We start from the raw sequence: 27,578 nt of genomic DNA on the forward strand, positions 1-27,578 counted from the left end.
GGTCTGGTTCAGAGTAATGTGGAAAGTACTAAATCCATCATGACACGATAGAAAGGGGAAAAAACTTGAAAATTAAATTTAGACCACAGCTACTCTCATACTGACATTCATATTTTTATAGCACTTGAAAGAGTTCAATACTCCAAAAAGGCAGTTTCAAGAAGCCAAGAACAATTAGCTTACTAAAGGCTTATTTCATTTCCCCCCTCATCACAAATAATGTTCTATGTTGTTTCCTACATCACTGGCTGTGGTGAATTAACTGTGCTGAAACAAATTTCACACATGGTGAAATCCTTCCTAGAATTCTATTAGAACAGGGGTGGGGAACAACCAGCCCCAGGGACATAGAAGGCCCTTGAAATCATTTGGTCTGGCCCTACCAAGGCATTAGGGGTGAGTTAATTAAAAGGTTGACCAAATATAGCAGGCTAATTTTTAAGGGGATAATTTTGTATGGCCCCCAAATAATGTTACAAATATCCAAACGGTTCCCCACCCTTGTATTAGAATATCAAGGTCCTGTATGAGACCATGGACACTGGGTAGAAAGGAAATATTTAGACCATCAGGTAGCCCTTATACTCAGAGATATTAATATCACCTACAATTAGTAGCTATAATATATGCTAATTAGCTTGGACAACCTTCCAGGCAAAGCCAGGGCTACAAGGGAAGCCAGTGCTGGCAGCTGGGGGAAGGCCTACTCTTGTATGAATTTCATGCATCGGGCTTCTAGTGTATAAAGGAGAACTATTCTATAAAATCATTTGGCCTACTATAACCTCATCAGCTTACTTTGAACAAAATTTTTTATTGCTAAGAAATCATGTATTGTTATGTTCACCTTGTGATAACTTGAGCCTTCTATAAAAACAATGCTTTATACGCAATCTATCATTAAGAAATGTATGTTGAGCCGAAACTGGTTTGGCTCAGTGGATATAGCATTGGTCTGCGGACTGAGGGGTCCTAGGTTCGATTCCGGTCAAGGGCATGTACATTGATTGCGGCTACATCCCTGGTGGGGTGTGTGCAGGAGGCAGCTGGTCGATGTTTTTCGCTCTGTCCCTCTCTCTTCCTCTCTGTAAAAAATCAATAAAATATATTAAATTTAAAAATATATATATATATGTTGAAGTTATAGTAATAGTTAAAATATAGCTTAAGTCTCTCAGTCGATTTTGCTGGAAGAATAAAGAAAGGTCAAAACTTTGATTTGGATAGGGAGAAAGTAGAATTACAGATGGTGTCACCTGAACAAATTCAGTGGATTAAAATATTAATGTTTATATTGAAATTATAGAACTGAAGAGATATGTTATGTTGGTTATAGGTCAAAAGCTTATTTAGAAAGACAAGCTAATATAATACATTGAGTTATACTCTAACTTTACATTAACGTGTATAAAAAAATCCACACAGCAAACAACACACCCCATGTAAAACATTGCTTAAGTTTAATGTTTATTTCCCCAACACAGCCTAGCCTGCACTCTACTTGGATAAATTTTACAAGCTAGTTTTCTGCTGCTTCTAGTTTTAAACTTTAACCATGTTTCTGATGACAAGGAATGCTGCAAAAATACTCTAGTTCAACAAAGAGTTATGATCACAAAATAATTTTTATCCATTCTACAGTGTTTCAGATTTACCAGTTGATTCTTAAACACAAAGTAGATATAGATGCTAATGGTGGCTAATCTGGTATGTTTCTTATAGCAAACTGTTGTTCATGCAACACTTGTGCTCAAAGGGGAAGGCACAGGATTTCCTACAATGAGCCACCTTATAAAGAGTTCTTTTTGTACAAATTAATTTATGTCACATTTAATTTAGTGTGCATAACCTCAAAACTGAGGTATTATTCCAATTTATAAAAACCACTTGCATAACTCTTATGCAAGTTTTAAAAATACAAAGTTTTCTCCCTAAAGTGGCTCAAAATAGATTGTTCATGGCTGCCTACATCTAAGATAAAAAGATTCTAAAACAATTGAACAGATTAGGCATATTATTAAAGGTGTTCAAACCATTACTTGATTTGTACATCTATTCAAACCTCTTCATCAGTCTTTATTCAGCAGTACATATGCACCAAATTCGATTTTAGAAGTTTCCATATCATTTTCATAGAAAACAAAGTTTGAAAACAACATTTAAACACAGCACGGTATTCTACTACAACTGAAACTTTTTTCTTCTTCTTTACAGGACTTAACAAAATCTAAAAATAAACTATGTTGTAGATTTACCTCATGCAAAGATCTTTATGTTATTTCTGAAAATGAAAAGGATGGCTTTTTAAAGCGCATTTTACTGTTTATACTATTATGGCAACATGTGTACTGCAACACAGTCTATTTTGAGGGAAATTTGATTTTTTTTCCATGCAAAAATCTACACAAATTAGTTCCGATGATATGGAAAGCTTTTCATAGCATCAAACATTCATCTGGTGCAAATGCACAGGGAAACCTTCCTGAAAAGTTTTCTGACTTGAGAAGCAACTAAAAAGCCATACTAGGTAAATTAAAAAAACAAAACAAAAAAACAAAAACCCACAAAAAAAAAAAAAAAAAAAAAAAAAAAAAAAATCCCCCAAAACAAAAGAAAAAAAGACCTAAAAAAAAAGAAAGAAAAAAAAAAAAAAAAAAAAAAAAAAGGAGGGGGTGGGGAAAAAGGAGAAATAGAAAACACAGGCTGCAGAGTAAACCAATGTCTGCTGCTAAACCGGTCTTTGTTTTCATGTCCAGTGTACATAACACTTATGATCTCATTTTGATGATTTACTAGGTTTGTTATCAGCCCCCTGAAGGCGAATCAAGCTTGCATGCGTTCACATCCAGCACCACAACCACACTCTCATACACAGTCACTCCAGGACTAGGAGTCTGCTTCATGAGTGAAGAGCCCTAGATTTGAAAGATGAACCTGGCTCTCTCAGAGCCAGACATTCACTCAACACTGTCCATTCACACACGGCTTCATAGCAAGGCCTGGGCTCACTTTCCTTTGACTTATATGGGCATCCTATTCTCTTTTATGCTTACAAGGCTTGAAGATGACAATACTGCACTCTCCCTCAATTGATGTAGAGTAAGTCAACATTGAATGTTTCTTCTCAGGCACTGAAGATCTGTGACCTGTAGCCCTTTTCACTTTCATCAACCTAAATAAGCATTCATGTAAAGTTTTCATTACACTTTGCCACTCATTCTCACTCGCACCCACTCGCCATCTTGACCTCATTTGGGCATTTTCTGTGATTCCAAATGAAATCTTCACATTTTCTTTCCCGATTTAATGCAGCAGTAGATCCCATGAGCCAAGCTTGATGGATCAAACCTTTTTATATATATGTATATATATATATATATATATCTCAGTGCTGCATTGTACCTAACTTCCATAGCATCTTTCTAAAACTGGAACCCTTCTGTTGGTACATTGGCAGATGAATTGAAACCAAATGTTCCACCTTGTATTGCCTCTGGAACAAGGCTAGCATCTTCATCAATCTAAGAGAAAAAAGAAAAAAGAAAAAAGATGATTAGTTTAAAAGTATATATAAATAGCATTATAGTAATATTCCCATTTCCCTTTAAAAAGTATGAGAGAGATAATGTGTCAACATTATCCTACCATCCCTTTTAGAAAGCTGAAACATTTTGTAAAGACTTTTTCTTAAGGATCCCAAAATGAGAAGAAACTTGAGAATATGCAAGATAAATATCTTCTAAAAGAATGAAACATAAGTAATAAGTTGGAGATGGTCATACATTTTAAACTGAGATACTCACTATAATTTCCCTTGTACCTGGGCAAATAGATAAAAGATGACATTAAAGAATTAATGCCACCAATTTTAAAATAAGTGTAGTCTTTGATTAATTTTTGTTTCTTTTGTTTTTAATCATCACCTGAAGACATGCTTAGAGAGTGGAAGGGAAAGGGAGAGAAGAAGAGAAAAGAGAGAGGGGAAAAGATGAGAAATATTGATCAGTTGCTTTCTGTATCCACTCTGGGGATCAAACCTGTAACCCAGGTGTGTGCCCTGACCAGGAATCAAACTGTCAACCTTTTGGTGCACAGGATAAAGCTCCAATCAACTGAGCCACTCCAGCTGGGAGAGAAATGACATTTGGGCTTAAAATAGTAAAATAATAGCTATTAACTAATAAATAATGTTCTATATGCTTTATATCTAAAGGTTCTTTTATAAAATGCCACATCTTTTATAAAATTATGAGCCTATAGTGAAAGTTCCTATAAATGTACACACCCCTTGAATTATTTTCACAATGTAAGAAAATAACAAAAACTGCATGTCGAGGTATTAAAAATCATAAGGCCTTGTGTATATCTACTTGCAAATTAGGACTTCCAAGAATCCAACTTTAAAGACATGTGATAAAAGCTACCCTTAAAAGAATATGCTTTTTCTGGATTTTATTTCTGATTTATTTAAACTGGTATTATATTCTAAATAGGACTTGATCATCTAAAGGACTTTATATCTAAATGGTTAAATCACCATTAAGTAGAATCCGCAACTTTTTTTTCTGGTAGCCATGAGCTGCATTAACGATGGGGATACATTCTTAGAAATGCACTGTTAGAGTGTACTTACACAACTAGATGGTACATATTGTCCATCACTGTCATTGTAATGCTAAACTTCTGTATGACTGGCAGGTTTTTGCTACACCAGGTTCACATGAGTAATCACTGGGGTTTGACACTGTGATGTCCATGACATCACTAGGCAATAAGAAGTTTTCAGCTCCATCATTCTAATATTATGGAACACCATTATTTGCATGATCCATTCTTGACTAAAATGTTATGTGGTGCATGACTGGTTTTGTCTTTTGTCAGATTGTGTTTTGAGTAATGCTTAACAAAATGTTTAGCTCTGGTCGGGTGGCTAGGTTGGTTGGAGCATCATCACCAAAAGGTTGCAGTATGATTCCCAATCAGGTTACATACTCAATTGTGGGTTCAATCCCTGGTCTGGATGCATACAGGAGAAAACTGATTGATTGATGTTTCTCTCTTAAGTCAATAAAAAATATCCTTGGATGAGGATTTTAAAAAAAGTTTAATAATATTCTACTCTTAATAATGTGGAAAAGTTTGTGTATAAGACTAATTCATTAAAATGTTGAGAAAATCATTCAAGAAATTCACTGGTGGTGGTATCTAACCATTATAATTTTCTAAGGAACAACTGCTTTTAATTTAGGCTTACTTTTCCAGAGGCAGTACAAAAAATTAATTTCATAATTTAATTTCCATTACCACATAAGATACTTTTGTATATTATACTTCACAATATATGGAAACATCTTTTTTGATGATTTATTGTTTTCAACTTATCTACCTAACTTCATATTTGTTTTGGGTCATCAACTAAAAGTAACAGTGAGAATATAGTCAAAAGTGGATTAACTAAATATTGTCATGAAGAATTTATTACAGGACATCTACTATCACTGTTTTGTTTTATAAACATGTTATGCTATTAAAATATAAAATATGAGAACTATAAAGACATCAAGTGAAAAATAAAGCTTGACTTGTCCAGTGTCAAGAAACTATGCCTATCTTTTCTGCTATCAGAGCTAATACTATTTTTTAATGCCCCGAGGGACTCTGAAATATGAAATAATTGTTTTTGAAACAAGTGATATTACTGCCATATACCTATTTTAATTCCATTCCCCTTAAATATATACATGCATGTCCTAGCTTAATATATTATTTCATGTAGACATATATTAAGAAAACTATAAAGTTATTAAATACATCATCTGTAGAGAAGAACTGATCAATGATCTCATAGGCCAATTTGTAGATGTCTTCATTTTCATGATTTTGCAGTTGTTCAATTTTCTCCAGTCCTGCAAAAGATTTTATAAAGTAAAATAGAGTAATATCTAAAAAGTACTGACAAAAAAAGTTATAATAATCTTGGAACACATATCCAATTATTGAAATACAAATCTACAATTTTTGGGAACCTATTCTAAGGGTGAATTTTTTTTTTTTTTAAATCTTAATGAATCTTTATAGTTCGGATTATTACAATTGTCCCCCCCCCCCCCCCCCCAGTAGCACCCCTCTACCTGGTCTCCACCCCACCCTTTGCCCTTACCTCCCCTGGCCCACCCTCCCACCCCCACTGTCCTCATAAGGGTGAATCTTAAAAAATAAAAAGATTTTATGCACAAAGATATTGCATGTTTATCTTAAAAAATTAACAAGCAGAGTGTATAAATGCATATAAATGATTAAGCAATGGGACATCTACCTATTCAGAAGAATATTATATAATCACAATGTTTATATGGAGCAATAACATGTAAAATTGCTTTTGTTTCGTTAAATTGCTTTCTAGCATCTGCCAAGTTTTTCTAGTGAGTATATATGAAAAAAATTTACTATACTGGTGATTAATAAATAAATGTTAAGACACCTGTTAATTATAACAAGATCAACCATAGTATTTCAGGGAAAAATGAAATTTTCCCTGTAAACATTAGTGAGTTTGCTAAATCATAGGTAGAAACATTAAAAATACATAAATTTAACCTGTTGCTATGCAAATTAGGTCTTGTTTTGCTTTTTAGGAGTAGTAATTTCAAGGTATCTGAAAAATAATGAAATTGCCCTTTCATGACTGTTCTTCCTCTATTTTCTTAAATGGTAATAGCTGTTTTGGGCTCATTTTCCATTCTACATTTTCCTTAGGAGGCCCTCCCATTAAAAAATTTGGCTACTAATATAGGCTGAGGATCTGTAAATCTATTGAGCTTCACATTCATAAAATTTAAATGCCGTCATGATATAATTCCACCAGGACATTTCACAGTTACCTAAAACTTGAACTGTCCAAAACATAACTTGTTATTTGCCTTTATTCATTTAAACTGTTCTAATGTATTACTTGGTGATAACAGTTTGAAATCTAAGAGAAAGCCTAAGTTCTCTTTTCCTCAATATTCTACAATCAAATCTTAAAAGCCTCCATTTCTTAAATTTTGCAGACTCCCCTTTGTTTCTATATTCACTTATTGGGCCATCATTTGTTATGGCCTAATTATTGTACTAATACTTTCCTACTATGCCCATTTTTAATTTTTCTGGTATTTACTTTCCAATTAGTTCCCTAACACTATTTCCCATCTTCTGTTCCGAACTTGATAGTTATGCATTATTTTCTTTGTTATTCTATTTGTCACTTTAGTAACTTTAAAAATACTAATCTTAGTTAATTTTCAAGCCTCTGCATTCCTTTACTAAGTTAAAGTAGTTCTCCTGTTATCACCTTTCTTCATTTACTTCTCAACTTCTGTCAGAAATACCTTTACTTTTATGCCTATCCAGGTTAACATTTACACTTTGTTCCACAGCCACATTTGAAACTTCCATGTTCTGTGTACTTGTTAATTCTAAGAGTTGAAAGCTAAGATGGGCTGTTTACATTCCAGATGGCTGATACACAGCCGGATTTGGGAACTACTGCCCTACAAAATTAGAATAAAGTTATCTAGTATGCTACAAAAGCTTATGAAATTATAGGAACCTGCTTATTTGCCAGGTCTCAGCTTCATCTTTTGGCAGTTTCTACCCCATACTTTGTGATTCAGCAACACTGAACTACTTATAATTTGCTGAATGCTATTTCTCACCTCAGACTTTGCTCATGGTGTTATTTCTGCCTGGAACACCTTTCATCCCTTTTTACTTTATTAATCCTTATTCATCTCTCAAAATCCAGCTCAGGTGTGACTTCCTGCTTCTTCCAGGATGAATTAGGTATTTCATTTTGCTGTACATTTCTATTAGGGTAATTAGCACATTAAATCAGTTTATATTTATCTCCATACTAGACTACATGCCTTGAGGACAAAAACTGTGTCTTGTTTACCACTATCTTCCAAGTACCTTAGTACAATGCCTGTTCAATATATGGCAGCAATTCAGTTACCTAAGAATATGCAAGAAGCTGAGCAGGACTGAACATATAGAACACATTTAACGTATTTATTTTATTCTGTTACTTAATTATCTAAGACAGAAAAATACAGGAGTACTTTACTAGTCAGAAAATAAACAGTTACAAAAAGAATATTAAAATGCGTAATAATAGTTTATAGTAAACTTACCTCCACATTCTTCTATAAGATTGGCTATGGTTTCTGCCTCATCTTCAGCCATTTTTAATATATTACTTAGTCCATCGAGCACTACTTGCACAACTTGTGCATCTTTTACAGTCAGCAAGTTGCAAAAAGGTGGAATAACATTTTGTTGAATTAGGCAGGCCACCTGAAGAATAAAGACACCATGATATATTAAGCATAACTGAACTTTATTTGTGTACACTCTCTCATTGAAGTAAAATTTTGAGTATGACCTCATCTCTCACACATTGTTAGACTACATTAAACAAATTTCCTTTTCTTTTTTATATAGTAAGTTTATTTTTCTTAAAAATAAAGTGAAACATTTCTTTGCCATAAGAAACACTTTTTTCAAAGATCCTTTCCCCTTTGAGATTAAGAAATTAAAATATTAGTTAAGAGTTTGAATATTTTTTAAAGAACTTCAACTGTTCAACTTGAGAGCATCCATTTGGCTCTTTACTGTTACATTTGGCATCCTCATATCCGTGGCCACCTTCTATTCACTATTCTATTGGTTCTGTAATATTTTCATAATACTTTCCTATCATTTCTATATAGTTAGCTATTATTTACATGCATTTTTAAATTAAAAATTTTTATATTAATTTCAGAGAGGAAGGGAGGAGAGAGAACTAGCCTCTTGCACACCACCTACTGGGGACAAGCCCACAACCCAGGTATGTGCCCTGACCAGGGACAGAACAGTGACCTTCTGATTCATAGGTCGAAGTTCAACCACTGAGCCACACCAGCTAGGCTATATGAATTTTTATCTTCTGCTATGCATTCCTATTTAAGTGGATTCACTGCTCACCATCAGTCTATAGCTTATTTGTGGTAATTATCAGTTTATTGCTTATCAGATCCAAATTCACCCTTTAAAATGATCTATAAGCCAAAGCCGGTTTGGCTCAGTGGTAGAGCATCGGTCTGCGGACTGAAAGGTCCCAGGTTCGATTTCGGTCAAGGACATGTACATTGGTTGCGGGCACAACCCCAGTAGGGGGTGTGCAAGAGGCAGCTAGTCGATATTTCTCTCTCATCGACGTTTCTAGCTCTCTTATCTCTCTCCCTTCCTCCTCTCCATGAAATATCAATAAAATATATTTAAAAAAAATTTTTTTAAATGATCTATGAAACATATCTGGGACCTTTAAAACCCATTTTCTTTTGTTACGTGGCACAATGTTTAGCTGTGACACCTGCACAATCAGAGTGCATGCCTTTCTAAATTTTATGCCCTAAGGACCTCACATTCCTAACTCTAGTTTGTACTCCCAGCCTTTTTTGGTTGAGTATTTAGAAGATGCTGTAAATTTTTGTTTTTCATTTGTTAGAATCTGTGAGGCAGTTTCATTCTGCCCAATTCACCTGAAGTCATCTGGCTTAATATTGTTAAAGAGCCAAAAAAACTCCACAACAAACAAAAAACACCAACCCAACCCTGACTAGAAGTGCTCTGATCTTACTGTAAATTAGAAAGAAGTAGAAATTGTAGGCCAGGAAGTTGGAAAGAGAACACTTCTCATCTAAGAATTATAACTAAAGGAAGCCAAGGTGACACATACACACACAAACCCACCCACCCCTATCACAGAATGTTATCTTTCTACTATTTTAAATTATGATTTTTTTGTTAATCCTCACCCGAGGATATTTTTCTATTGATTTTTAGAGTGGAAGGGAGAGGGCAAGACAAAACATCGGTGAGAGAAACACACTGATAGGTTGCCTCGAATTAGAAACACACTGATAGGTTGCACGAACCCTGACCTGGGCCTGGAAGGAGCCTGCAACCAAAGTTGCTTCAGGCACATGCCCTTGCCCAGAACTGAACCTGGGACTCTTCCGTCTGCAGGCAGACAGCCTATCCACAAAGAAATAAATAAAAGCTGAACTTACCTGATCTTTCCTTCCACTAATTGTTAAGTTACTTATGGCCCAAGCAGCTTCTTTCTGAGTGCCAAAATCCCCCTGCAAAAGCAAGCAAAAGATACAAAATGAAATACAAAGTAAAATGGAAAAAATGTTTTCTGAAATGAGCTTTCTTTTCCCCATCTTTTTATGGATTTATTGGGGTAATACTAGTTAACTAAATTATACAGGTTTCAAATGCACAATTCCACAACTATCATGTGTTCACTGTATTGTGTTCACTGCTCCAAGTCAAGTCTCCGTCCATCACCATTTATCCCCCCCATACCTTCCTCTAATACACATCACCATCACCACACTGTTATTCATGTTCGTGAGTTTTTTTCTCTTTTTTGCTCAACCCTTCCACAATGTAGAATATGACTATGTAAAATATGACTATAATTCAGCGAATTTAACAGATTTATCTGATTTTTCAACTGCTAAATATTTCCCCAGGTTTACTGCTGGCCTTTCTATAGGCACATAATTTTTAGTTGTTAAAATATGCCTTAGAACCCAATTTACCCAAAATATATGGAGACTTGTTATGACTTGATATATATGTATTATTGTTCAATAATATCAGATTAAATAAAGTGAAGGATAAAATGGTAAAAAAAAAAAAACACCTCAGAAAAATGTACAGTTTAATTAAAGAAATGTCAAATTAAAAGAAAATATCCTTTTAAACATGTAAGTTTTAGAAATTATAATGCCCACCATTATAAGATTGTGGTGAAAACATCACTATCATATATTTCCTTTTAAATATAAATTGAAAAATATAGTTAAAAATTATTTGTCATGTGAGTTAGTAATCTCACTTTTAATAATTTACCAAGAAAATAATTTAAAACAAGATATTATGATAGATAGTATGAATCTATCTCTATATTGTTTTAGCAGCACATAACAGTTAAAAAAAGTAAAAGTAGCTCTAGCCAGTTTGGTTCAGTGGCTAGAATGTTGGCCTGTGGACTAAAGGGTCTTGGGTTTGATTACAGTCAAGGGCAGATGCCTGGATTGTGGGCTGGATCCCCAGTAGGGGGCATGCAGAAGGCAGCCGATCAATGATTCTCTCATCATTGATGTTTCTATCTCTCTATCCTTCGACCTTTCTCTGGGAAATCAATAAAAATATATTAAAAAAAAAAAAAAAGTAAAAGCAACTCAAATTTTCAACAGGGGAATAATTAATTATAGTAAATCTACTTAATGAAATAATAACCAGTTATTAAATTTTAAGAAGGCTAGCAACCTGGAAGAATGTTTATGATGTATTAAGAAAAATACATATCAATAAGAGGAATAAGAGGAATGAAAATTTAAACTGCAGTGGGATATCTACCCTTATTTATTATTGTTTAACTCTAAATATCTGTTAGTAGGAGTGAAAAAGAAAAAACACCCCTCCCCACACACAAAAATTACAAATTCCTTTTTAAAATACTATTTAAGAGCAAAACATTTCAAAAATAAAGTAAGTTGAATACATTATAGCACATCCATATATACACTGGAGTACTATGTAACTTCAACAAAAATAAGAAAAAAGAATAAGAAAGCTCATGTAATGGGAGTGATCTCCAGGATAATATTTCAAAAGAAGTATTTTTAAAAAAAGCAATGCAAGAAGAAAAAAAGGAATGGTAGGTGCCTGCAGCTAATTCCATCATGTCAGCAGGGCTGAATTATCTGGAATGGTTGAGGGCATTTCCCCAAACCTGAAAAGGATGCATAAATGATTGCTTGCTGCTAGACAGCTGAGAGCATTTCAATCTACATGTTATTGCCTCCCACAGGCCAATCTGACAATGGATTCAGTATACTAAACCTTGGCCTTTGATGTGTATATCTACCATGCCTTAGGACAATTTGTGTTAATAAAAAGCAAGGGGTCCAGTCGAAACCGGTTTGGCTCAGTGGATAGAGCATCAGCCTGCGGACTGAAAGTTCCCTGGTTCGATTCCAGTCAAGGGGATGTACCTTGGTTGCAGGCACATCCCCAGTAGGCCCAGTAGGGGGTGTGCAAGAGGCAGCTGATCGATGATTCTCTCTCATCGATGTTTCTAACTCTCTATCCCTCTCCCTTCCTCTCTGTAAAAAAATCAATAAAGTATACTAAAAAAAAAAAAAAAAGCAGGGGGTTCAGAGAGACAAGAGAACTTGGTTCCTTTAACTAAAAGTCTTCTCTGGCTCCCCAAAATGCCTTCTCCAGATTCCTGAAAGCTTCTAGATGCTGGATTAAGACCTCAGGCAGGTAGGAAAATGAGCATGTACATAGACATTTGCTTATATTTAAAGAAGAAACAATGAAGGTATAAACCAAAAACTAACAAAAACTATTATCTGTAAAGGAAGGGAGAGAATAAGGAGAAATGGACAGAAATGTAAGTTAGCCCTTTCAACTAAAACAAGGTATGTATTTTTTACTTGGAAACCACATAAATGCTTTATATAACCCAAACCAATATTTTAAAAATGGTATATTCATGTTGTTATGGTAGTGTGGTTTTATTTTGATAGATTTTATCTCATATATTCTCAATCTTTTCAGGAAGATTTCCAGAATAAGAAGAGGAAAATATAAAAACAAATAAGTGAAAATAAAACACGATTATCTTAAATAGACATCAATATCCAATAGCTTCCTTTCATTCATGATTTGTTCTTTTTATAAATTTTCATGTTCACAACATTACAATATATTTTTCACTTTCTAAAAAATACATTATCACCTCTTTTGTTCACTCAGGCTAGAAACAAAAACAACCTTGTACAGTAGCAATGATCATCCTTAGTATCTGAACTATGATCCTGAAATACAATTCTCTACAAAAAGGAACCAGTACACCCTGCAGAAATAATTCTTTCAAGGTCTAGGTCAGAAAATATACAGGATAAGGCTGGAAATCATGTCATACTCAAAAAGAAGCTCTCAAAAACTATAAGGTGATGTAAAAAAAATAAAACAAAAACCAAACACCAAATTTAAGAGGTTCCTATTGGTCAGGGAACCTGAGTGGCAGCAAGAACTATAATGGACAAAAATATCCATAATTTCTTAATAATATTAAAAATTCCACCCTAGTCTACTTTTGAGGTTGTTAGGAAACAAAGTTATTCTAAAAATTGAGTGATAATAAGTAAGAATCAAGCATTTACCTGGCCTTGTCTATGTAAAATGTTATCCTGTAAAACTACAGTTGATAAGGAAAAGTTCTTTACTGAAGAATAGCAAATACATAAAGAATGACAAAATTAGAAGCATTTTGCATTTCTTAGTAAAATAAGGATCCAGGCAATGATCATCAATAAATGCCATTATGTGAAAGATTGATGTCTAATTTAATAATAATCAGCTGGCATAGGCTAAGAAGGACATAATGTGTCTCCTGATGTGAATCATTAGAAAGTAGAGCAGTGCATAAGGATTCTTGTTTTACAAACTAAGCTTAAGCTACCAATTTATAAGATATAGCTTCTACCACCAGTTTGTAGAAAACATGGAGAAAAATAAGATAGAAATATTCTCTTTATAGACCAGTGTTCAGAAAAAAATCTTCATACTGTGATTGTGACATGTTATTTTATTTTAATTTAAAATATAGCCGGGACTGGTTTGGCTCAGCGGATAGAGCGTCGGACTGCTGACTGAAGGGTCCTGGGCTCGATTCCGGTCAAAGGCATGTACCTTGGTTGAGGGCACATCCCCAGTGGGGGGTGTGCAAGAGGCAGCTGATCGATGATTCTCTCTCATCGATGTTTCTAACTCTCTGTCCCTCTCTCATCCTCTCTGTGAAAAATCAATAAAATATATATATATATATATATATATATATATATGTAATATATATATATATAATTTTAATATATTTTATTGATTTTTCAGAGAGAGGAAGGGAGAGGGATAGAGAGTTAGAAACATCGATGAGAATCATCCATCTGCTGCCTCTTGCACACCCCCTACTGGGGATGTGCCCGCAACCAAGGTACATGCCCTTGCCCGGAATCGAACCCGGGACCCTTCAGTCTGCAGGCTGACGCTCTATCCGCTGAGCCAAACCGGTCCTGGCTAAAATATATGTTTTATTGACTTTTTTATAGAGAGGAAGGGAGAGGGATAGAGAGTTAGAAACACTGATGAGAGAGAAACATTAACCAGCCGCCTCCTGCACACCCTCTACCGGGGATGTGCCTGCAACCAAGGTACATGCTCAAACCTTGAGTATGCAGGCTGATGCACTAACCATTGAGCAAAACTGCTTAGGGCTGATTGTGACATTTTAAATAGTCTCTTTCTCAAATGTTAATGTAAACATGAAGTATGATACAAACATATGATTAAATCGGACACTTACTTGAAGTTAGATCTTGGGCAATTTATTTGTCTATAGACTCTATACCATAGTTTCTTCATCTGTCAAATGGGATAATTCTTAACCTCATATAGCAATGGTATTAAATGAGGTAATATATTTAAAGTGCTTAGCACAATACATTAAGAATGTATAATCAGTAGTAATGTGAATGTTTAACAAATCCAAGGATAACAGTAATTTTAATAAAAGAATGATACAGAAAGAGCAAGGGTTCCTAAAAAGAAATGTTTCTTGTATATAAAAACTGCTGGGTTTAAAAGTTTTAATATTAATACCACTTTGTGATAGTATTCGTGCAAACTGTATAGGTTCTACTTAAGCAGAAAAGTATACATTCACATAATTTAGTAGTTAAAAAAAATTTTCTTTTAGTTTTTTAAAAACTGATTTTAGAGAGGAGGAAAAGAGACAGACACAGAGACAGTGGGGAGAGAGAGAGAGAGAGAAAGAGAGAGAGGGAGGGAGGGAGGGAGGGAGGGAGGGAGAGGGAGGGAGGGAGAGAGAGAGAGAGAGAGAGAGAGAGAGAGAGAGAGAGAGAGAGAGAGAGAGAGAAAGAAACATCAATCAGCTGCCTCCCACATGCATCCCAACTGGGTATTAAACATGCAACCTGGGTATGTGCTTCTACCAGGGTGGAACCCATGATCCTTTGTGCACAGTGACACTCCAATCAAGTCACATAGGTTAAATTTTTTTTTTTTTTTTTAATAAATTTTTATTGTTCCTATTATTACAAGTGTTCCTTTCCCCCCCCTTCCCACCCCACCCTCTGCCCTTTCCCCACTCCCCATTGTCCTCATCCATAGGTGCACAGTTTATGTTCAGTCTCTTCCCACATTCCCCTCTCCCCTTTTCCCCAAGAATCATCAGTTCACTCCCCTTCCATACCTCTGATTCTATTATATTCAACAGTTAATATTGTTCATCAGATTTTTTTTTTAATTTCCTTGGTTTTTAGATTCACTTGTTGATAGTTACGTATTTGTTGTTCATAATTTTTATCTTTATTTACTTTCTCTTCTGAAAGAACCCCCTTCAGCAATTCATATAATTCTGGTTTGGTGGTGATGAACTCCTTTAGCTTTTTTTTATTAGTGAAGCTCTTTATCTGACCTTCGATTCTGAGTGATAGCTTTGCTGGGTAGAGTATTTTTGGCTGTAGGTTCTTGCTATTCATCACCCTGAATATTTCTTGCCATTCCCGTCTGGCCTGCATGGTTTCTGTTGAGAAATCAGCTGACAATCGTATAGGTGCTCCTTTATAGGTAACCACCTGCTTAGCTCTTGCTGCTTTTAATGTTCTCTCTTTGTCCTTTGCTCTTGGAATCTTAATTATGATTTGTCTTGGTGTGGTCCTCTTTGGATTCCTCTTATTTGGAGTTCTGTGTGCTTCCTGGACTTGTAAGTCCAATTCTTTCCCCAGGTGGGGGAAGTTTTCTGTCACTATTTCTTTCAGTATGTTTTCGATATCTTGCTCTCTCTCATCTTCTGGGACCCCCATGATTCTGATGTTGGATCGTTTGAAGTTGTCCCAGAAGTTTCTTACATTATCTTCAATTTTCTGGATTCTCTTGCCTTCTAGCTTCTGCAGAGGAGTGTCTTCTGGCTCTTTATGTTCCAAATCTTTGACTTGATTCTTGCGATCTTCTATTCTGTTTTTAGGACTCTGTAGAATATTTTTTATTTCAGACAATGTATTCTTTATTTCTTGTTGATCCCTTAGCATTTCTTGTTGATCCCTTTTCATATCCTCATAGGTCTCATTTATTTTATCGGCCTTTTCTAGGAGTCTCTTGAAAAACCCTGTAAGTGTGGTTTTGAACTCTATATCCAGTCTCTTTTTGTCCTCCATTTCTTTCGTTTGTGATCTATTTGGTTTAGGCATTTTCGCAGGCAGCTTTCCTGATGGGGCGGGGTTTCAGGGTGGAGCCTACAGCCTTGGCTTCCGTCAGCCCCGCCCTATGCGACTCCTGAGACTCAGGGTCCTTCAGTACTTGTTGCAAGCGCCTCTGAGAGAAAGGTGCCCTCGATTTTCGCCTGCTACCAAACAGTGTAAGCTCTCCCGCAATGGGCCCGAAACTGGGGTTCAGTTCAGTTGGAAGTGGAGTTGGAGGTGGCGTTCAGAGCAGTCTGGAGCCTGTCTCCTTCCCGCCAGGGCAGTCCTACGGCACAGCCGGCCGGCCCTTCTCTGCGCGCTGTGTGCGCGCCTCTGGGACCTCCTTTCGCTGCTTCCCCGAGTACTGCCTTACAGCCCAGCTCCCTCTGTGTGAGCCTGGGTCCCCGGGGTCTGGCCTAGAACGGGGGTTCAGAGCAGTCGGGGGCCCAGCACAGTCGGAGTGTTTATCTCCTTCCCGCTAGGGAACGCCCGCCAGGCACTCGGCCTCCCTCCTCTCCGGCTCTGTACTCTCCGCGCGCGCCGCGTGTCTCTGTACTTGGGCTTTTACAGCTCCTCCGCGCTTCCTTCTGGTTTTCTCCTTGCTTCTCGTTGTAGAATTTCCAGTCAGTTGACTTTCCTGTAGTTCTGGGTAATGTCCATTTTATATTTTAGTTGTATTTTATTGAAATTGTTGCGTGCGGCTGCGGCTAGGTGCCTACCCGAGCAGCCATCTTGGATTCTCTCCACACTTATCACATAGGTTAAATTTAAACCCTTTACTTTTACTCAGATACAATGAGATGATTTTCTTACCTTATCCAAAAGGTGTATTATCATTGGGACAAGATTGGCGTCAATTACTGCCTGAACCTGCTGCTGATTTCCTGCCGTGATGTTAGAGAGGAACCACACTGCTTCCTGTAAAACAAGACCCCTTCAGTATTTCTCATTAAAAAAAATAAAATCTGCATCTGAACTAAGAAAAAACATCTTCACTATAATGTCCAAATTATTTTACTATTGAACTAGAGGCCCGGTGCATGAAATTTGTGCATGGGGGGGGGGAGGTTTCCCTCCCTCTCCAATCTGGAACCCCACAAGGGATGTCCCACTGCCCATTTATCCATCTCACAATCCAGGACTGCTGGCTCCCAACTGCTCACCTGCTTGCCTTCCTGATTGCCCCTAACCATTTCTGCCTGCCAGCCTGATCACCCCCTAACCACTACTCTGCCAGCCTGATTGATGTCTAACTGCTCCCCTGCCAGCCTATTTGCCCCAACTTCCCTCCTCTGCCGGCCTGATCACCCCTAACTGCCCTCCCCTGCAGGCTTGATTGCCCCCAATTGCCCTCCCTTCCAGGCCTGGTCCCTCCCAACTGCCCTCACCTGCTGGCCATCTTGTGTCCACATGGGGACAGGATCTTTGACCACATGGGGGCAGCTATCTTGATCTTGTGTGTTGGAGTGGTCAATCTGCATATTACTCTTTTATTAGATAGGATAGAGGCCTGGTGCATGGGTGGAGGCCAGCTGGTTTGCTCTGAAGGGTGTCTCCGATCAGGGTGGGGGTTCCCTTGGGGTGTAGGGCAGACTGTGCAAGGGGCCTTTGGTGGTTTGCAGGCCGGCCATGCCCCCCAGCGACCCAAGTGGAGACCCTGATACCTGGGATATATTTATTTTCTACAATTGAACTTTGTAGTCTGGAGTGGAGGCCTAGGTCGGCCAGGGTGTGTGGAAAGCATGGCTTCTTCCATTGCCAGGGAGACCCAAGCCTTCCTCCTACTTTCTGTGGTGGCAGTCATCTTGGTTGGGGTTAATTTGCATAGTCGCTCTGATTGGTTGGTGGGCATGGCTTGTGGGTGTAGCAGAGTAATGGTTAACTTGCGTATTACTATTTTATTAGGTAGAATGAGTTCCATAATAAAAATTTTAGGAATCTCAACTTCTCTATCCTGTTTTCCTATTTTCTTTCAATAAAATGCTAATGGTCCCAATCAAAGTCATAATGAACTAAATAACCCTTCTAGAGAATTCTTGAAAGCAATTTCCCAAACACTAAAACCCAAAAGAAGATTGGTTGAACAAACATTAAAGAGTCAAAAGGCTGTAACACAAATATTGATACAAATGCTAAAACTACTCTAAACAGATTCAGCATCCCTTTCAGATAAAGTGCTCTATTTTCTATCCTATTCTGATCAAGAGTCCTAGCCCAAGTAGATAAATCTCAATTATCCATAATTGAGACATGAAAAATGAAATAGTGGGTTGCTTTAATGTACTTATTTGTAATAATTCTCTGCCCCAAGTCTCTCAAGAGCTAAAGCAGAACCAGATGTTTGATTGCTTTATTGGTCTACCTTAAGGATCTTTTTAAGCTACCCTTTATACCACAATGGTGCCACTTTGGTTGAAATGTTCACATATTTTTCCAAGTTTTATAGATAATACATGAACACTGAAACCACAGTTAGCATGAAACAAGGCAAAATATCTACGTAACATCCCATGTAGAATATGACCATAATTTAGCAAACTTAACAGATTTATCAATTTACTAAAGAAAACATTTTCTCTAAGAAATTTAGTAAACAAGTTTTATTCTAAAAACTATTAGTATTAGTTAGGGTGCATTAGGCTCTTTTGGATCAGATCACAGGAACACATTTAATGAACCTGTTAAAGATTTTAGGGTGTTAGGCTACTTAGGTGAGCTGTTTTTGGGTCATAATCATCAGCAATGTTGTAACCAACCACCCATATGTTTCTACAACAGCCTCAGATGCACTCCAATATCAGCATCACCAGTCAGTGCCCCCTTTCCATAGCCTCCACAATCACACGCACGCACACACACACTTTCTGCTAAGTACCTATAAAATATTAAACTTAATTTACCTATAAAATATTAAACCTAGATTAATTAATTTACATATTAAAAACTTCCAGTCATACAACATTCAACACCCGATTATCTTTATTTCATCATTTCCAAGAGAGCCAATTTTGCACGGTTTATAACTGGTTTATTTATGGAAAATTACATACTAATTCATGTTAGGAAGAATAAAATATTTTATCTTTTCTTGATGTCTAAATAACAGTTGACATTGATATTATAGACAGTTCTGAGTCCCTAAGTTTACAAATGAAAACTGCTGATATTTTACATTACTTATTAAATAGTGTTTAAAAATACTTACTTTATTAATTTTCTCTTTGGGATGTGTCAGGAGTGCTGGGAAATGTGACAGAGCATCACAGTTCAAAACTACTTGTGTTTGCTCATCAGTTCCAGTAACAATGTTGCCCACAGCTCGAAGTGCAGCAGTCTGACACATAAAAAGATTTAATGAGATGTTGTTCTATGTGAAATACTTTTTCTTACGAGAGAGGTATGTCTGGCAGATTATGAAAGACCCATTCATTCATTCAAACTTATCTTTTTAGAAAAAGCTGTGTCAGACATTGATTTAGGAACATAAGAGTGAATAGGATACAACCCCCCCTCTTATGAAGCTTATTGTAGAAATCAGTCAATAAAAAAATATGGATAATTTTAGACAGTAATCTGGGCCATAAAAAAAAATAAGGCAGTACTTTAGATTTTATGTTTAGCGTTTCAATAGGGTAACAAAAACAAAGTGCCTTTTCTGAAGGAAAGCAGGAGCCTGCTTAATATATAAGACTAGAGGCCTGGTACACAAATTTGTGCCCCACTGGGGTCCCTTGGTCTGGCCTAGGGGATTGGGCTGAAACCAGCTCTCCGATATCCCTCGAGGGGTCCTGGATTGTGAGAAGGCGCAGGCCAGGCCGAGGGACCCACCAGTGCACAACTGGGTCAGGGAAGAGACGTGGGAGGTTGGTCAGCCAGAGAGGGCTCCAGGATGTGTCTGGCCCATCTTGCTTAGTCCCGATCTGCCAGACCCCAGCAGCAAGCTAACCTACTGGTTGGAGTGTCTGCCCCCTGGTGGTCAGTGCACATCATGGCGAGCAGTTTAGTGGCCTTAGCATATCATTAGCATATTATGCTTTGATTGGTTGAAGAGCCAGCTTGTAAACTGGACACTTAGCATATTAGGCTTTTATTATATAGGATTTTCCTATTCATATGAATTCGAATTGTCCATTATTTTCTTTAGTTGTATCAGATTATTTTCTGGTAAGATTTTTTTTTTGGCTAATTTTTGTCTACAAAAAATCCAGTTTCCTTTTTTAAAAATTGAGATATAATTCACCCTTCCAAAGTGAATAATTAGTTGTTCTTAGTATATTCAAAGTTGTGCAACCATAACCAATATATAATTTCAGAACATTTTCATCTGGACTCTTTAACTATAATTCCCATTGCCAATCACATTATGCTTATTCCTGTGGATTTCCCTATTCTGGACATTTCATTGAAATAAAATAGATGATGGCTTTTCACATTTGGTTTCTTTTACTTAACATAATGCTTTTAAGGTGCACTCATGTTGTGGCATGTATGAGTATTTCATTCTTTTTTGTGGCCAAATAATATTGTACTGCATGGAAAGACTTCATTTTATTTAATCATTCATTAGTTGGTAAACATTTGGGTTGTTTTCACATTTTGGCTATTATGAAAAACTAGAGGCCCATTGCATGAAGATTTGTGCAATAGACCTTCCTTCCCCTGGCTGTCAACTGGTTTTCCTCTGGCACCCGGGACCCAGGCCTTGCTTCTGCCACAGTGGAGAAGACAAGACTCCTTAGTCTTCAGTCTTTGCTCTGCACCTGTGTATGCAAATTAACCCACCATCTTTGTTGAGTACATTTGCATCCCCACTCCTGATTGGCTGTGGGCATCTTAGAGGTATGGTCAATTTGCATATCTGTACAAGTTTTTATGTGAAAATGTTTTTTCTGTTCTCTTACATATATACCCGAAAGTGAAATTGCTGGGTCCTGTAATAATTCTATGTCTAACTTTTTGAGGTACTGTCAAACTAATGTCCAAAGAAGCTGTGTCATTTTACATTTCCACCAGCAGTATATGAGTATTCCACTTTCTCCTTTGCCAACACCTGTTACTTTTTGTTTATGTCATATGCTCATTGACTAACTACATGTCTTCTTGGAAAAACTATATTTAAATCTTCTGTCCATTTTTAAATTGGGTTACTTATCTTTTTATTGTTTAGTTGAAGAAATTGTTTACATATTTTGTATACAAGTCCCTTTTCAAATATATTATTGCAAAATTCTCTTCTATTCTGCAGGATGTCTTTTCACTTTCTTGATGGTGTCCTAAGAAGTGCAAGTTTTAAATTTTGGTAAAGTCCAATTTAATTTTCCCCTCTTGGTTGCTTATGGTGTCATATCTAAGAAGCTACTGACTAATCCAAAGTCATAACGATTTATGTCTGTTTTTTCTTCTAAAAAGTTTATACTTTTAGCTCTTACATTTAGGTATTTGATCCATTTTAAGCTATTTTTTAAATATGGTATAAAATAGGGGTTCAACTTCAATCTTTCACATGGAATATCCAGTAGTTTCACCATCATTTATTGAATTAATTTTATTTGCTCATTGGATTTTCTTGATACCCTTGTGTTAAGAAATCAATTGATCATATATGTATGGGCTTATTTTTGGACTCCTGATTAGATTTCATTGTCCATTTCTGAAGTCATGCTTAAGCAATTAGTGGTAAGAAAAACTTATACTTTTATCAACAACAAACTCACCTGAACTTTCACTTCCTGGTGGCTGAGCAGAGGAACCAAATGAGGCACTATTCCAGAGTCTATTACCATCTGTATCTGTTCATTGCCAGCATCAGTAAGGTAAGAGAGGGCCCAGACCGTATCTACCAGTATCTAATGAAAATGAAAATTTAAATTGCCTTTAAGTATCTTCTCATTTTAATAATTTAACCATTCAGACTAATTTACAATTGTTCTATAAATGTCTTTTTCTCTCACTTCAACTCATTGGAATTTATTATACTAAATATTAGCATTTATGAATGTTTGTATTAAGCATGTACATCTTTAAGCCATATTCATAAGGTTTAGGTTAATTAAGAATCTATCACAATTTAGTATCTAACCTTAATTCATTAGGATAAAAACACACTACATAGCACATGAAATAGGAGAAAAAAAGAAATTCTCTTTCCAAATGCCCAGACTGAGGGATAAATACAAGGACACTGTAGTAAATGTTTAAAAAAAACAAACATACATTCTAGGTAAAAAAAAAAAAAAAAAAAAAAAACACCCAAAAAACATAATTTACACAAGCTACCAAAACTACTTAACTTTGCTTTCAAAGCCTTTCTAAATATGGACTCTGTCAAAAGACATGCCAGAGAAGTTAGAAACCTTTTAAATTCTAAAGCAATATTGTTTAAAACATCCAAGAAGCCCCTAGGAGGAAACATCACTTTGCTATTGCTCCTTTCAGGAATTTAAGGAAGTTCTATGGATATTTTTAATATAAAAAGAAGATACCAAATGAGAAAATTCATACACATAAAGTGGTATTAAAATATGTGAAACAATGAAACTTCAACTTACAAATGTAACTTTTTTTTTCCTGGAGTACCAACATATGCCAAAATTTGTTTATTTTTGTTTTATTAATCCTCAGCTGAGAATATCTCTTCCCTCATCCCCCCGTTGGTTTTTAGAGAGAGTGGGAGGGGAGAGAGACACAGAGAAACACGCTATGAAAGAGACACATTGATTGGTTGCCTCCCAAATGTGCTCCAACCAGTGCCAGAGATCAAGCCTCAACTGAGGTACCTGCCCTTGACTGGAATCAAACTCTCAATACCTAGGGCTGATGATCTCATTAATGGCCAAAATTTTAGAGAGATAGTAGGGAGAGGAAGAGAAAGACAGAAAGTTAGGGCCAAATTTTTTCTTTTTAAATATTTTATTGATATTTTACAGAGAGGAAGAGAGAGGGATAGAGAGTTAGAAACATCGATGAGAGAGAAACATCAATCAGCTGCCTCTTGCACACCTGCTACTGAGGATGTGCCCGCAACCAAGGTACATGCCCTTGACCCAAATCGAACACAGGACCTTTCAGTCCGCAGGCTGATGCTCTCTCTATCCACTGAGCCAAACCTGCTTTGGCCAAAAATTTTTTATAAGCAAATATTTCAAGTTAACTGTGCATGACTGTATATAAAATTTAGATTGATTTTTGTAAAAGGCCCAATAGTGTCTAACCAATGTGGCTCAATGGTTGAGCATCAACCCATACACGAAGGGGTCATTGGTTCGACTCCCTGAAAGGGCACATGCCTGGGTTTCAAGCTTGATCCCCAGTGGGAGGTGTGCAGGAGGCAGCCGATAGATTGATGTTTCTCTTTCATTGATGTTTCTATTTTTCTCTCCCTCTCAAATCAATAAAAATATACTTAAAAAATAATAAAAGGTCCAATAGTAAACAAATCATTGATAAGCTCATATCAAACTCACAATTTAAATCAGATTCACTCTCATATATACTGTTTATAACAGACAAATGTAATATTCCATGATAAGTTTACTAAATTTGAAACTTCAGTGTTTCACTTATGGTTTGTGAAAGCTGTTTTGTTTTTATTTTATTTTTTACTTCTTTGATAGTCTGATTTAAGAACTTGTTGCTAAGAGCTAACCTAAAAATATTTTATTTTTAGTAAATGCTTAGTAAACATGTACTAAACTTAGTAAACATGTACTAAACTTAGTAAATATGTACTAAAAAAGAACAATGTAAACTGGCTTGAGAAATTAAAGGTATATAAAAGCAAAAAAAAAAAAAATTGAGTTACAATCTCCACTTGCTTGATGTAAACAGTATAAAGACCACAATACATCTCGGAATAAGGTCAAAGATGTCTTGTTTTTTTGGTAGAGGTATAAATTTTGAGATTATCCTTTCTTAGAAATCTAGCAAAAGTAAAATATTAACATTTATAATTTTATTAAAGACTTTGGCTAGAAGGAGCAAAACCAAAAAGAATCCTAAACTATGTGGAGCTAAAAAAAAAAAAACATATAAAAAGATCATATTCATCTAATGAGTTTTGTACATTATGTTACTGCTTGATGTAGTATACATCATACCTGTGAATTTATTTTTTAAACAATTTTTTAAAAATTTTAAAAAATATATATTTTTTTATTTTTATTTTTATTTTTACAGAGAGGAAGGGAGAGGGCGAGTTAGAAACATCGATGAGAGAAATATCGATCAGCTGCCTCCTGCACAGCCCCTACTGGGGATGTGTTCACAACCAAGGTACAAGCCCTTGATCGGAATCGAACTTGGGACCCGTCAGTCTGCAGGCCGATGCTCTATCCACTGAACCAAACCGGCTAGGGCTCTTTTTATCTTTCAAAAAACAAAAACAGCCCTAGCTAGTTTGACTCAGTGGTTAGAGCATTGGCCTAAGGACTGAAGGGTCCCGGGTTTGATTCTGATCAAGGGCATGTATCCCCAGTAGGCTCGATCCCCAGTAGGGGGTGTGCAGGAAGCAGCCAATCAATGATTCTTTCTCATCACTGATGTTTCTATCTCTCTCTCCCTTTCCCTTCCTCTCTGAAATCAATAAAAATATTTTAAAAAATTGGGCATATGTATTCTCTTATTGGTCAAGCTATCAAAATGAGATTCCATAAAAAACTCATGAACAAATTGAAGAACTTCCAATGTAACTTTTATAACACTAATGTACATATGTATATACTTGATTTTTGAGACCAAATAACAATTAGTCTTGATTTTTTTTTACTAAAATTAAATTTAGTGATGTAAGTAAACACAGAGTATAAAAATGGCAAATTATGTATTTTTAGCTCTTGAATGGAAAAATCTGATAGAATAAACTGACATGATGTCCAATGTAACATTTTTTTCCCTATCTCACATGCATCCATACACACATATAAAAATATATGAAGCATTTACTCACATTTACATCTGTGTGATGAATTAAAACACAAAGAGCTGGAAGAATCTGAAGAGAAAAATACACAAATTTAAAAATACAGATAGATAAAAACATACACATAATATTTACCTCAGTTTGAAAATAAAAACAAAAAGCACTTGTTTACCTCCTGAATGGTTTCCATTGGGGGGGGTGGGTCTTTGTGCCGACATAAGTTGACCATAACCCAAGTAACATTTCTTAAGAATGTTATAGGAATAGATGGACTTATGAAGGAAAGTAAAGGTTTCACAACTCCAAGACTTATGACATAATCTCTACACTGTGGCCCATCACCTGTAAGAAGGATTTAGTAATTCAATAAAATAAGTTGACAATAAGCAATTCAAAAAATAAAGCACTAAGTTCAATATGCTGTATTTTAGTTATACTATTTAGTTTTATATAAAAGTTCTAGATAATAATAACCAAACTCTCATATTTAGGTCTTTGAGCCAAGAGAAGCAATATAAGATACTAAATTTTTTTATGAAAAAAATATTACATATTCAGGGTTATAAGCTGTTCCACCTATAAAACACTTTTATGCTATCTGAACGCTAGAAGCCTAAGGGTACCTTAAAATACTTTTCGAACAGAGAACGGTTGCTTTTATCTTTTCTTTCAATGGCAATCTCAGTTTACAAACTTTCATGTAATAAAAATATATACATCAATACTACTGGAGAGGAAATATTTGTACAATTTATACTGATGATCCAATATCAAAGCAGTGAGAGTAATAACTATAAATTATACTCCATGATAGTTTTTTGAATTTGGGTGAAGTGTAGGATCAAGTTAAAAAATAATCTTTGAAACATCAGAATTGTCTAATTATTTTTCCTACATTATTTATTAGAATAAACCTGAAAGTATGATAATCATGTTCAACATTTAATGAGACCGTCCATAACAGGAGTGGGGAATGTCTGGCACTGGACCATGACATCATTTGGTCTGGTCCTGCCTAGGCATTAGGGGTGAATTAATTAAATGTTTGACCAAATATAACAAGTTAATTTTTAAGTTGATAATTCTGTATGGCCTGTGAATTATGTTATAAATGTCCAAATGGCCCTTGCTCTATAAGCTCTAGATTATCTCCTATATACTGATTTCATTATGAGAGTAGATAACATTATTATAATGTACTAAAATCTACTAGGTGTACCAGTTAATAAAGGCGGATTTTATAATCAAAGAAAACAATAATTTCAAGAGAAACATCAAAAGTGCTTTATCCGAAGTAATGTCCATCACTACTAGCTACATACTTCCCCCATCCTTCAGGTAATTTATGGACAGCGTCCCAATAGAACGTTGGGAGGCAAACCATTCAGAGACCCAATTTTTCACTTCTTCATACATTTTGAAGTGCTGCTCAGAAAGTGCATGTGCCATCAATAGGAACAAGTGATAATCTGAAGGAGCAAGGTCTGGTGAATACAGCGAGTGGGTTAATACTTCCCAGGCAAGATCTTTTAATGCCTCTTTAACTGATTTTGAAGTGTGTGGTGGTGCATCATCATGAAGCAAAATTACTCTGCCGTGTCTTCTGGCACAGTCTTGTTGTTTTACGATCAAAGCGTGGTTAAAATTTATTATTTGCTATTGGTAATGATCAATATTAACGGTTTCACCTGGTTTTAGAAGCTCATAATACACCAGACCTTCCTGATCTCACCAAATGCAGAGCATTGTCTTCTTTCCAAAGTGATATGGCTTTGCAGTAGATATAGACGGTTGACCTGGATCAACCCATAATTTCGTGCATTTGGGATTCTCAAAATAAACCTACTTTTTATCGCCAGTCACAATTCCATGCAAAAAAAGACTTTCTTTTATGCCATTGAAGGAACATTTTCCCGATGACTTTTCGGTTTTTTATTTGTCTTTCGTTCAGTTGATGTAGCACCCATTTTCCTTCCTTTAAAATCTTTCCTATTGCTTGTAAACGATCAGAAATTGTTTGCTGTGCAACGTTTAAGTTTTCTGCAAGTTGTTTTTGAGTTTGACATGCATCTTCATCCAATAATGCTTGCAATTGTTGGTCTTCAAACTTTTTCGGTTGACCTGGACATTCTTTTGTCTTTCACATTGAAATCATCAATTTTAAAGCATTTAAATCAGTGTTCACAAGTATTTTGAGATGGAGCATGTTCACCATAAGCTTCCCAAAATATACAATAATTTTTTTCTTCAAAATAATGCGTTAAAACTTTCCGCAAATGCTTTCTTTTTGG

General features: G+C 35.9%; 1 protein-coding gene across 1 annotated transcript in view; it reads right to left on the bottom strand.

Moving 5' to 3' along the window:
• Nucleotides 1-1,443: 1,443 nt before the first annotated feature.
• The window catches only part of KPNA4 (karyopherin subunit alpha 4), a 46,273-nt gene continuing 20,138 nt past the window's right edge, over nt 1,444-27,578 (bottom strand). Inside the window, exons 9-17 of the mRNA XM_084876025.1 lie at nt 25,460-25,629; nt 25,315-25,359; nt 22,085-22,216; nt 19,576-19,704; nt 17,184-17,288; nt 10,098-10,169; nt 8,175-8,337; nt 5,812-5,906; nt 1,444-3,521 (exon numbers count right to left, since the gene is read on the bottom strand). Coding sequence (XP_084732151.1) covers nt 3,423-3,521; nt 5,812-5,906; nt 8,175-8,337; nt 10,098-10,169; nt 17,184-17,288; nt 19,576-19,704; nt 22,085-22,216; nt 25,315-25,359; nt 25,460-25,629 — 1,010 coding nt within the window. The 3' untranslated portion in view covers nt 1,444-3,422. The remainder of the gene's footprint in view (nt 3,522-5,811; nt 5,907-8,174; nt 8,338-10,097; nt 10,170-17,183; nt 17,289-19,575; nt 19,705-22,084; nt 22,217-25,314; nt 25,360-25,459; nt 25,630-27,578) is intronic.

The sequence above is a fragment of the Pipistrellus hanaki genome (assembly GCF_964339955.1).
Source record: "Pipistrellus hanaki genome assembly, chromosome: 2".
Lineage (NCBI taxonomy): Eukaryota > Metazoa > Chordata > Mammalia > Chiroptera > Vespertilionidae > Pipistrellus > Pipistrellus hanaki.